Source organism: Heteronotia binoei, chromosome 1 (assembly GCF_032191835.1).
Source record: "Heteronotia binoei isolate CCM8104 ecotype False Entrance Well chromosome 1, APGP_CSIRO_Hbin_v1, whole genome shotgun sequence".
NCBI lineage: Eukaryota > Metazoa > Chordata > Lepidosauria > Squamata > Gekkonidae > Heteronotia > Heteronotia binoei.
The window spans coordinates 205,435,939-205,449,088 of record NC_083223.1 but is presented as its reverse complement, the minus strand read 5'-3'; the positions used below and the strand labels follow the sequence as shown (position 1 = coordinate 205,449,088).

General features: G+C 44.6%; 1 protein-coding gene across 1 annotated transcript in view; it reads right to left on the bottom strand.

Annotated features, from left to right (window-relative positions):
* The window catches only part of PTPN14 (protein tyrosine phosphatase non-receptor type 14), a 219,902-nt gene that overhangs the window by 98,536 nt on the left and 108,216 nt on the right, over positions 1–13,150 (bottom strand). Inside the window, exon 3 of the mRNA XM_060246847.1 lies at positions 9,270–9,439. Coding sequence (XP_060102830.1) covers positions 9,270–9,439 — 170 coding nt within the window. The remainder of the gene's footprint in view (positions 1–9,269; positions 9,440–13,150) is intronic.

The following is a 13,150-nucleotide window of genomic DNA, read 5'->3' as shown; positions in this document are numbered from 1 at the left end:
ATCTTACATTGCTCCAGATGCTGAGTGGGGTGGAGCGGAAACAATCTGTGAAGAATGACCTTTGTTAAAAACATTGTCAATGAGGCTGGCAGAGAATTCACAAAGGTGAGTTAAATTAGTACCATTTGGAGGCTCTTCAAAATGCTGCATGGCAGGTTATTATTATTATTAGGCATTATGTGTAGTATAACCAGGAGATCCTAAGATTGTCTGGCAGCCAGAAGTCCTAGCTCTTTTAGCATTATGCACCTGTATGTAGCAAGGTAGACGTGTGTCTTTTTTAAAAGGCAAGAAACATTTCAGAGTTGGTTTGCCATTGCCTGTCTCCGCATCACAACCCTTGGTATTCTTTGGAGGCTTTCCTTCCAAATACTAGCCAAGGCTGACTCTGCTTAGCTTCCAAGATCTGATGAGTTTGGACTAGCCTGGGCTATCCAGGTCAGGACTGCATGGCAGGTGAAAATGCCATTCTCCACATGCAAATACTGCAACTCCTGACAGACCTTTACAGACACAAACTATGTTTACACATAATCTTTGCAGTGTGCCTCTCTCACCCTTTTGTGTCCCCATTGAAAAATACTGGACAGGCTAGAATTGGGAAAAGAGCTGATTCACTTAGCCCATTAACGAGACAGGCACTGACGTAACAACTGATTTCATGACCATAGAAAGCATGACAGCATGTTGAGGTTTGCAGACTTCTTTGTCCGTCATCTCCTCAGCTATGTGAAGTCCCCCTTTGTTTCACAGCTAACTTCAGACATGGTGCAGCATTAATTAGTGTCAGCAATAATCAAGTTAAGCAGAATTTTAAACTACATTATGAGGAGATGGCACATAGTGAAATTGAAACTGATGTAGCAAAACTATACTATGGTTCAAGGAAACCAGGGAGGGGGAGCTTGGAGGGAGGGTGTCACAGAACCGCTAGCGCCACCCCTTGTGCCCACCTACACATTTTCTGGTGCCCACCAGGTGTTTTTAGGAAGTGGGTAGGGCCAGGAAGGGCTTTTGTCCAGCAAGGTTTCTGACTGGCTGTGTAGATTTTTAAAAATGAAATTAAGCCATAACAGTAATTTTGATGCTGGCTCTGCCTCCTGAGGCAGCCATTTTGTTGCTGTGCTCACCATGCCATGTCAGAATTCCAAATGTGCTCAAAGGCTCAAAAAGGTGAGGGACTCCTGTGTTAGCCCACGGTTATAATTATTGAGCGGTAAATATATACATTTGACTTGACAGATAAGACAGATGAAGATGAACAATAAAGGTTTATTTAACATAAAATAAAATATTTAATAGAGAAATGGTATATGTGGATGGTTTCAATATGTACAGTAAAACTGGCTCTCAAGTAAAGAAAGTAAACCCTGAAGGAAGATGTGATTCCTCTTTTTCTGGACGGTTACCACAGCATGTTCAAGGTTAATCTTTTCCCCTTGCAGAGCACCTTTCTACAGAACGTATAAACACCAGTTAAGATGGGCCCTTAACAGGATGATTATTTATTACATTACAACTAGCTGTCTTCCCTAACCCAACCCCCAAATCCTAACTACAAGCCAAATAAAAGCCTGGCTAAGATGTCGCTCCTATCCAGAGCCACAAAATCCCTATCCAAAGAAAGAAAAATAATTTTCTTCACCCTTCTTAAGCTGAGGCAGGCTTACCTCCTCCCATCTGGTGGAGGTCCATGGGCTCTGAGTGGCTGGCAATCACTCAGATTTGCATGAGGCCTAAATCACAAGGATTGGTTCAGAGCCCTGGAAGAAAGGTGGGACTTTTATGGATGATTGCTGCACTCATCTCCTCTCATACAATCCTGCCCAGGAACTAAAATCACAAGGAGGGCCCTTTGACTGTCCTATCCATCAAAGAAGCTTGTCTGATGGTTACATAAGAGAAAGCCTTTTCAGATTATGGAACAATCTCCCCAAGGAGCTGTGCCTGGCCCCCTCACTCTTGATCTTTAGAAGGCAGCCGAAGACTGTTTTATTCATAACAGCATTTGATTAGTTCTTCTCCTTGGGATCAGTTTTAAATTAGTTAGATTTGAATCCAATCAGCACCTTAGAGACCAACAAGAGTTTTGGGGTACAAGCTTTTGCAAGTCAAAGCTCCTTTCATCAGAGTTCATTTTAACTAATGGATTTTTATGTATTTTACGTTTTGTTTTGTTTTCTTAAAAATTACTTACATTGTAAGCTGCCTCAAGTCCCTACAAGAAAGAGTGGCTAATAAATGCATTAAACAAAGAAACAGAGCTGAGTTAGGGCTGCCAAGCTTCCGCTGGGGGCAGGGTTCCCCCCGGTTTGGAGGCCCCCAACCTGCCAGCACAGAGCTGGTTAGCAGGGGGGATCCCCACCCCCAAAGAGCTCCATCATCATGCGACATGCCTGACATGATGACATCTCCCTTAAGTGACATCATCACATCAGTCACGTCACACCAGGGATACTCTATCATTTGGGTAAAAACTCTATGGTACCATAGAGGTGGGGTTTTTTACTTGAATCCTAGAGTGTCCATGGCACAATGACATCACTTCTGGGTGCCATCATCATGCTGTGCACGCTTCACATGCACACAAGAGGAGTCCCACATCGAGTCAAAGGTAGGACTTGGCAACCCTATGCTGAGTAGGGAAATGCATGACCAGGCCCTAGAAGACAGACAATATATCATAGGAAAAACAAAACTACCAAATTGTGTAATACCTCCAGCAGTTTCACATTCCACTGATTTCCAATTCAAGGCACCAGAGGTAAGAAGGGGACCCAATTCTAGTCATGAATCTGGACTTCTTAGACTAAGTACAAAAAAGCTGTATCTATTCAGAAATGGTAGCTCAGGAAATAAATACAGTGAAACCTACTAGAGAATTTTAGGAATCTGAGTTGCAACTGGAGCAAAAAGAGCAACGGCATACAGTGGATTTGGTCCATACAACAAGAGAAAAGCAACACATTACAGTCTGTAAAACATTATTAAAAAGATCTAATTCATCACCAAGGGACATATTGCACTTGAAGAGGAAACCTATATTAGCAATCCATGCAAATATCTACCCTTCAGAGGACCATAAAAGTTGTTCTTTGTTGAGCAGCTATTCAAATAGCAGGTGTTTCAGCTATACAAACCAGTACTGCATCTCCACCTGGCAATAGAGAGAACAGCTGGATGGCCACAAAGTTGCTGTTTAACGTGTCTGTAATTAAAATAGTGCCTTCCAGGAAAAAATTTTTTGAAAGCAATTATGCCAACTTTCCTGTTTCCTGTACAGAACACTTCATTATATAAAAAGCATCAGGTAATCTCTGTATGTGTAGTGTTTTGGCATATGCCCACATTCTTAAGAACAACCTTTTTTGGTATTTGTATAAACTATCTGGCACAACATGTAGCAAACCTATTCAGTAAATATCTGCACTTAGAAATTTTTTGTGTGTAGCTTTAAGGGGGGGGGGATCACTCAAGAAAATCCAATCTACCTCTCTAAAGCAAACCCTCAAAGGACCATGAAAAATATAAGTATGTATCATCAACTTGAACTCGACTTCACTACAATGGTGTAATGCAGACATAAAACTAGCTTCCTGAAAAAAACAGGTTGCTTACCCATAACTGATGATCTTCAAATGGTCATCTGTGCAGTCACACACATGGAGTTTTTTGCCTGGAACAAACCCAACCTCGGAGAATTCAAAGCTAGCATAGGCGTTTATTTTGGTGCGCATTCCCTCTCGATCTGGGGAGCAGGCATCCACTGCGCATGCCTAGAGCGAGGGGAAGGCGCTCCACCCACCCAGTTTCTTCTAGCTGCTGTATAGAGAAAGATTAATAAAGTAGAGCATAAGCCAGCTGCGGAGAAGGCTGGGCGGGCGTGTGTGACTGCACAGATGACCACTCAAAGATCATCAGTTACAGGTAAGCAACCTGTTTATCTTCATCATGGTCTCTATGCAGTCCCACAAATGGGTGACTGGTAAGCTGACGTGCACGGAGGCAGGTGCTGGTTCTGTAATAGAAGAGTACATGTTAAACATGCATATAAGAAAGGAGAAGTATTGTACTTACAGAGCAGAAGACTGGAGGCATCAGTCAAAAATGGAACGAAGTACGGCCTGCCCGAAGGATACGTCATGCTGAGCACCAACGTCTAAGGCGTAGTGCGTGGCAAATGTAGATGGAGAAGACCAGACCGCAGCGGCACAGATGTCCTCCATTGGTACGCCTCTACAGAAGGCTGATGACGTGTAGACGGCTCGAGTGGAGTGAGCTCATAATCGTTCAGGTATGGGCTGTTTAGCCAATTGGTAGCATAAGGTAATGGCAGCCACAATGCATTTTGAAAACCTCTGTATTGAGATTTTGTGTCCCTGCTTATGAGTTCCATATGCCACAAAAAGTCTAGGGTCGTTACGGAAGGGACGTGTCCTTTCAATGTAGAAAGCAAGGGCTCTACATATGTCAAGATTGTGTAGGGCCCGTTGACCTGCATCACTAGGTTTTTGAAAGAAGGAAGGCAGAGTGGTTGACTTCCCCAGGTGATACGGCAAGATGACTTTTGGCAGAAAAGCAGGATCAGGACGTAAAATTACTCTGTCATGGTGGAAGATAGTGTATGGAGGATCTGTCCGAAAAGCATAAATGACACTGACTCTTTTGCCAGATATGCCACCAACATCATCTTCCATGACAAGAGATGCCGTGGAATGGACGCCATCGGTTCAAAGGGAGGTTTCATTAGCTGGCTCAGCACAAGAGACAAGATCCATGTGGGATGTAGTTGGTGAATTGGAGGTTGAAGATGTAAGATGCCCTTTAGGAAGGCTTTTGTTGCGGAGTGGGAGAAGACGGTGCGTCCTTCAATGTGTGGATGGAAGGCTGAGATGGCGGCTAAATGAACTTTTAGAGAAGAATAGGTCAGGCCTGAGTTAGAAAGAGATAAAGTGTAAGTCAGAATCTGAGCTATAGATGATAATTCAGGGAGAAAGTTCTGCAGGGCAGCATACGCTGAGAAACATTTCCACTTTAGAAAGTAGGATCTTCTAGTGGAAGGTTTTCTGGCATTAAGTAGAACATGTCTGACCTCTGAAGGGAAATTCAGAAACTGATTCTCCAGGCAGTCAGTCGCAGAAGTCCAGGGTCGTGATGTAGGACTTTGCCGTTCTGTTGAGAGAGTAGGTCTCGAACTTGAGGAAAAACGATGAAATACACTGAAAGAAGGAGGAGGGTAGTGAACCATGGTTGACGGGGCCACCAGGGAGTGATAAGGATATAGTCGGTCCAATCCAATTGGATTTTCTGCAGTGTTCTCATTAGCAGTGGAATAGGAGGGAACAGGTGGAATAGTGGTCCCGACCACGAGTGGAAGAAGGCATCTCCCGCAGATTGCGTGGATGGAGGGCCCCGAGTGTAGAAACGTGGGCATTGAGCGTTGCCCGGAAAGGCAAAGACATCTATGGTCAGAACGCCGAACGTCCCGAAATCTGTCCGAAGATAATGACGGTTGAGGGTCCATTCGTGGTCGTTCACGAGGTGGTGACTTAGTGTGTCTGCTTGAACATTTTGGATTCCCGGCAGATTTACAGCTGTAAGGAATATGTTGTGAGCAATGCTCCAATGCCATAGGGACAAGGCTCGCCTGCAAAGGCGGACAGAAGTGGTGCCTCTCGGACTATTGATATAAAATACAGTCGCTACATTTTCCGCAGTGACCTGGATATGCCTACTGTGAAGGGATGGCAGGAATGACTTGAAAGCTCTGTGGACCGCCAAGAGTTCCAGACAGTTGATATAAAGGGATTTCTCTTAGGTTGTCCACTGCCCTTGTACTGTTAGTGTCCCGAAGTGAGCTCCCCAACCCCACCTTGAGGCATCGGTCGTGACAACGGCTGATGGGGGTGACTGTATGAACGGCATTCCAGCCAGAAGATGTCCAGAGTTGGAAGAATGTGGTGTGGAACGGTGAGTAGGGTCATTTGGTTTTGTTGATGCGGGCAGAACATCCGGACGAACCACAATTGCTGAGGATGCATGCGGAGTCTCGCAAAGCACAGGACAGAAGTTGTGGCCACCATGAGACCCAACACACGTTGGAAAATGAAGGCTGTTTGGGTAGGGTGCATTATGATGGCAGTGGCCAGAGATTGAATGTGTTGAACCCTGTCTGCAGGAAGGTAGGCCTTGTGCGATAGTGTTGATAGGTGTGCCCCTATGAACTGAATGTCCTGTGTAAGGATCAGATTGGACTTTGTCAGGTTGACCTGAAGACCCAGTGAAGATAGGCGAGCCGGAGTGATAGAGATGTCTTTTTGGAGTTGCTTTTTGGATTGGGCCACAACGAGCCAGTCATCTATGTAAGGGTATATGGAAACTTTTTGTTGACGAAGTGTCGCTGCTACAACTGCCATGCATTTTGTGAAGACTCTTTGGTGCGGTCGACAAGCCAAAGGGGAGGGAACCGAACTGGTAGTGTTGGTCTCCGACAGCAAACCTCAAGAATCTTCTGTGGTGATGGTTGATGGTAAGGTGGAAGTAGGCGTCTTGAAGGTCTATCAACGCCATCCAAGCATCTTTTGGAATCAGTGGTAGAATAGACTGCAGGGTGATCGTGCGAAATTTCTTGTATAGAATATGGCAATTGAGCTTGCGAAGATCCAGTATTGGACATTTCCCCCATCTCTCTTCGGAACCAGGAAGTATCGAGAATAGAACCCTGTGTGATGGAACTTCGGTGGAACTGCCTTGTCCAGCAAGGTGGAGATCTCTTCCTGAAGAGGGAGGGAAGGGGGAGTATGTATGAATCGATGAAGCCTTGAGGACGAATCGAACTCTATGGTGTAGCCCCTGTGGATGATCGCCAGGACCCAGGAATCCGATGTTATGGACTTCCACCCGGGGTAGAATGGACGCAGTCTGGTGCTGTCAGTGGGGTGTTGTGGTAGATGGATAGGTGATATTAGGGAGTCAAAGAGACAGTTTTGAAGCCGGAGTTGGTTTTTTTGTGGTTTGTGCACACGGCCTTTGGTGGAAGGGTTGTTTAGCTGGTAGAGCCTTGCGCTTACAGAAATCAGCCTGTCAAGGTGAGCGAGGGCGTTTATAATAAGATGGCTTCCAGACTCTGTCTATTAGGTTGAGACTATTGTTGATTGACTCCCAACCTCCTAGCCCTTTTTCTACTGTCGTCAACAATGGTCAGGATGTCGTCAGTTGTAGCATCGAACAGACCCTGACCGTCGAAGGGCAAGTCCTGAATTTTAAATTTGTTGTCTGGTTGCAATGAGGAGGAATAGAGCCAGGCATGGCGCTGTAAGGCGATGGATGTGGCCATGATTCTGGATGAGCAAGCAACAGCATGACGAACCGAATTGATTTGCTATTTGCTGACTCGGAAAAGCTCTTGTAGAATATGTGATGCTTGTTTCTGTGCAGTCAGGTAGAGAAGGGACCACTGAAGTAAGTTGGGACGTCACATTAAAGGTGTAAGCCGAAAAATATACTAAATAATTATGAATTTTGGAGGTAGCAGTAGAAAGGGAGTAATTTTTTCTCCCTAAGGTGTCTAACTTCTTTCCCTCCTCCTCAGGTGGAACTGGATGACATGTTTGCTTGGACTTATTTATTTATTTGGAATTTATATCCCGCCCTTCCCACCAAATGGCTCAGGGCGGCTTACAACATATAAAAAACTAACATATAAAACTAGCATAGAATATAAAATTAAACATAAAAAGTTAATATTTCATAATTTACGTAGTTAAAATCTAGACATTTATCACAGTTATATACATAAACATTAAACCATACAGCGATCTTACAGCTACACTCAGTTCAAGTTCAGTGCCGGTTAGTTGTGGGCCAGCCGGAAGAGGGCTGTCTTACAGGTCCAGTGGAATTGAGCAAGGTCCCGCAGGGCCCTTACCTCTTCCGGCAGCTGGTTCCACCAGGAAGGGGCCATTACGGAGAAGGCCCTGTCCCTTGTAGTTTTCAAACGGGCTTCCTTTGGCCCGGGGACAACCAGGAGATTTGGAGTTCCCGATCTCAGTACTCTCCGGGGAACGTGTGGGAAGAGACGGTCCCTCAGGTAGGCAGGTCCTAGGCCATATAGGGCTTTAAAGGTAATGACCAGCATCTTGTACCGAACTCGGTAGAGTATTGGCAGCCAGTGCAGAACCTGGAGTCCCGGCTGGATGTGCTCCCGTCTTGGGAGCCCCAATAACAACCGGGCGGCAGCGTTCTGCACCAGCTGCAATTTCCGAGTTCGGCACAGGGGCAGCCCCATGTAGAGGGCATTGCAGTAGTCCAACCTCGAGGTGACCGTTGCATGGATCACCATTGCTAGATCGTCGCGCTCCAGGAAGGGAGCCAGCTGCCTTGCCCACCTAAGATAGAAAAATGTGGACTTGACATTGGCTGCTTTTTTTTAACAATACCAGTCGGCGAAGTAGAAGAAGAAGCCGAAAAGTCGAGGAAAAGTCAAAAAACAGAGAAGATCACAATGAAGTTGAGGAGATGCAACTAGGTAGGTATATCCCGAACGGCGGTTAAGAAGAAACTGGGTGGGTGGAACGCCTTCCCCTCGCTCCAGGCATGTGCAGTGGATGCCTGCTCCCCAGACTGAGAGGGAATGCGTGCCAAAATAAATGCCTAGGCTAGCTTTGAATTCTCAGAGGTCGGGTTCATTCCAGGTGGAAAACCCCATGTGTGGGACTGCACAGAGACCACGATGAAGATCTATTATTTTCAAACCAAGATCTGAAGCAGGTTCATACTACTTGGCTTAGGTGGAATTTAGGCAGTGTTACCCATAATAACTGGCAGTGACTTAGCACTCAGCTGTGGTTAAAGCTAACGATAACAAGGACAGGGAGAGTGAAATTCATACCATAGAGAGAAGGAAGACTCCAAATTTGCAAACTGTGACTAGAATCCTTAGCAACATTTCCAGTGCTAAGTGATTTCCAGCAAAGAACCAGGACTTCACTGCATCCACCCTCCCATCCAAATGGCCCCTGAAATGCTGCCCTGAGGACAGTGAACACCAGGAACAGCATAGGGGAGAGATGGAGGTCTGTTGTGGAAGGGTGAAAATCAGCAAAAAAAAAGTTTTAGGTAGCTTTAAAAGGGGGAGGGGAATCACTGGAGAAATTCTAATCCCTTTTTGATCACTGGAAATATTTACTGCATCCAACCCAATGCTATGTAGGGAGCCAATCCTTATATCGGCAACAGGTCAATATTCTTAAATGCAAAACATCAGATACCTTGTGACTTCTTGTTGTAATCGAGCAACACTGGGCACATAGAACATGACCCCAAAGAAAAGTAAAGGCTCGCTGGCAAATTTGTCCATCTGCTTTTTCAGAGGTTTTTCCAGTTCCACCCATCGTGCTTGCTGGCTCTTGCTGTGAAACCAAAGGCCAAAGTAGTGTGTCTAGTGGAAAAAAAGAATTTTAAAAGATAAATTTATTGTCTAGCAAGTTAAAAAAGAATTAGTTAAAAAGACTAGTTAAAAAGAACAAGTTAAAAACACACATTTCATCTACTCCCGTTCCATACACATTTAAAACTTTTCATTCATCTATTCCCCCTCTATATTTAAAACTCACTCTCTGAATGTGTTACTAACAGCATTTTCTTTCTTCCATCTCAAATCAAAAAGTGAACCTCTTAATTTTCAAGCTTTAGATCAGGAGTGTCAAACGTGCGGCCTGCAGGCCAAACTGGCCTACCCTGGCTTCAATCAGGCCCGCAGGGCTCTCTTCTCCCCCCTCCTGTCCTCACCCTGTGAAGCTCCAAGGCTGCCAACATGTTCCCAGCTCCTTCTGCCTTCTCTTTGCAGAGGCTAAAACTGCAAAGAAAATGTGGAATGGATTTTCTTTTCAGGCTTCTGGGCAGAGCAGATGTGAAAAGAAAATCCACTCCATGTTTTCCTTGTAACTTTGTCTATGTGTTTCAATGGAGAGAAACTTCCCAATGTTCCTATGACCATCTGAAGCTTCCTGGAGTTGTGTGGTTGCAAACCAAGTGTTGATGCTTTGAGCCAGCTTTGTCTCTTCTCAGTGGAGTGAGAACTAGTGCCTAGTGAGTACTCTAACTTGGGAACCCACAGCCAAAGGAGGATATTACACTGGAGAGCCATTGCTAATCTGAGTAGACCAGGGGGGAGAGAATCTTGCAATGCCTTACCATTTCATGCTTTCCCAGGCTGAGAACATTTTATTTTTTAAAGTGTCTGCTGTGATCCTTGTGCTTTTTCTTGATGTTTTATTTTTTAAATTGCATTGCAAAATCCCACTATCCCTCACTATCTCACCATTCTGTTTTAAACAAAACATTGCAAGATTATTAAACATGTTTGTATTTTAAGTTAAAAAATGGTATCTTAAATTGTGTTGGCCTCTATAAAAGTCTATATCTTTGCTATCTGGTATTTAGATTTTAGGACATGCATGGCTCAGCCCCCAAAAGTCCATTTATGTCAGATCTGGCCCTCCTAGCAAATGAGTTTGACACACCTGCCTAGATGAATGCATACAACTTTTTACAGTCCTTAGGGACATTTTTTAGATATCTAGTCTTGTAAGCAGGTTCAATATTTGACATGAAATAAGCCATTTTACCAGTCCAGTGGAAACAGGTTGTCAAATATTCAGAAACTTCCACTGGATTTAAGATTCAAACTGATAAAAAGGAGAAAAAGAGAACACTAGTTCCCAAAAATTCGGACAAATTTAATTCCTCTGATAATATTAGTTGCTGAAGATAAGAACTTGATATCATCCTGACTTTGGAACTGCCATATTATCCATAACTTGGGACAGCGGTAAAAAAATAAAGAATCAGTCTAAAGCAGCAAGCTTTTAATTTAGTGACTGGTTATATACTAATCATGAAGTTCTTGCTGAAGTCACAGGCAGTGAGGAATTGCTGAGCAGTCAGGTTAAAGGGTGATTAACATTTGGAATTCACTGCCACAGGAGGTGGTGGCGGCTACAAGAATAGACAGCTTCAAGAGGGGGTTACATAAAAATATGGAGCAGAGGTCCATCAGTGGCTATTAGCCACAGTGTGTATATATATGTGTGTGTGTGTGTGTGTATAATTTTTTTTGGCCACTGTGTGACACAGAGTGTTGGACTGGATGGGCCATTGGCCTGATCCAACATGGCTTCTCTTATGTTCTTATGATTAGAACAGCAATCTGAATGGTTAAATAAGTGGCCCTAAAGCAGGGTTGTCATTCTCCGAATGGGGCCTGGAGTTCTGTCAGAATTACAAATGATCTCCAGATGACAGAGGTCAGACTCTTGAACAAAATGACAGCAATGGAACACAGGCTCTATGGCACTGTTTCCCATTTGCAGGGTTGGGACCCAGTACCAGGCCACGGAAGCCTCACTACCGGGTCACAAGAAAAGCCAAAGCTAGTCCCACCCCCAGCAAAGCCAGACCTCTGCTCTGCTTCCATCCTTCCACCGGCTCTCTGTTGTGCAGAGAAAAGCTAGCCTTGAAGACTGACACAGGCTGCAAAGCCTGAGCTATGTTTTGCTTCCTTCCCCTCTCTCTGCAGAGAAGAGCTGGGCTGCCTCTCCTTCCTTCTCCCCATCTCCCAGTGTTTGAGAGAAAAGCTGGCGTCCACCGGCACTTTAGATACATGAAGTGTTCTTCAAGATATGAGCTTTCATGTACCTAGCAGTATGCTATTTTGGGGAGATTTCCCTGGGAGGCCTGGGCAAAGAAGGGGTGCGTGTTTTTTTTAGCCGGGAGGGGCAGGGAGTGGGCATTTCAGTAGCTATTTTTTTTACCAAACGACTCCTGGACAGAATTGTTGCTGGCTGGGGTAATCTGATGGTAAGGTTTTTTCCTCCTTTGTCCCCTCTTCTTTCTTTTTCCCTCTGCAAGGGATGCTCTGTCTGTATTCTTGGTGCTGGGGGAGAGGGGAAGCAACAGTGGGAGGGCTTCTAGTGCCCTGGCCCCACTGGTGGACATTCTGGTGCTTTTTGGGCATTGTATGAGAGAATTTTTGACTGGATGGTTCACTGGCCTGATCCAACATGGCTTCTCTTATGTTCTTATGTTCTTTCTTTACATGTCTGTCTTTTCCTTTCCTTCCATTTCATTCTTCCCCTTTCTTTCTTTCCTTCCATTTTTACTGGATGAAACTTTTCTGTTCATCATACTGTTGTTGCAAACATAGGAGCTCTGTCAATGAAAAATTGGCACCCCCAGTTGTAGCCAGCTGGCCTTTCAATGAGATTTCTGTGTGAGTGAGTGAGAGTTAGAGGTGTGGGGCAGAAAGAGATTATTGGAGATTACTGCTGTATATCTCAACAGCACTGGAAGTGATGATACTATGAACTTGGCACCATTTTACCGGTCCTGCTTTTAACAGCTGTCTGACACCAAAATTAAACTCCTCCTGTAGATATTAAAAAGGATGAAAGAAGTTCATTGGCTAAATATCTGAACAACAGGTTGCTTTTAAAGGCATGGGAAACACAGCCAGTAAAAAGCTGCAAGCTCCTCATAAATATCCTTTTTGGGATAACTGCAGAAAAGCTTGTATGAACTTTATATAACTTGAAATTAATTCATTAATTGCAGTACAATTCTCTGCTACCTTTCACAGCAATTTCCCACTGTTTCACTCAAGGAAAAGTATGAAAAATAGCTGTCAAAAGATTTTCTTGAAACCAAGCAAACTTGGTTATAGCTTGAGGAAGGGTTCCAGTAGTAGCAGCTGAAGGAAGGGCCTACTAAATGTGTCAGCATATTTTGAGGTACAGCAGCTGCCAGGGCCCAGTGTGGGTGGAACACAGCACTGGCATGCCTGATGGCAATGACAAAAGCACTTCCAACTGCATACACTGGCCAGTGCTGTTGAGGAAGGGGTGTGTAGGTGGTGCAGGCAATTGAACATGGGCATTAGGAGTGCTTGCAAGCTGGAGAAGAACACACAAACAGGTGCATGCAGGTGTGAGGGTGGAAAGAGAGGACCCTGGGAATGCATGAAAAAGTTGCAGACTACCCACTTTCCAACCCCATTTTGGCTCAGCATGAGTTTCAGAGAGATTTTTCTGAAAATGAAGTTACTTCAGAAGAAGAGGCAGGTTTGGAGGAGTGCTCTGGAAGTAACATCACA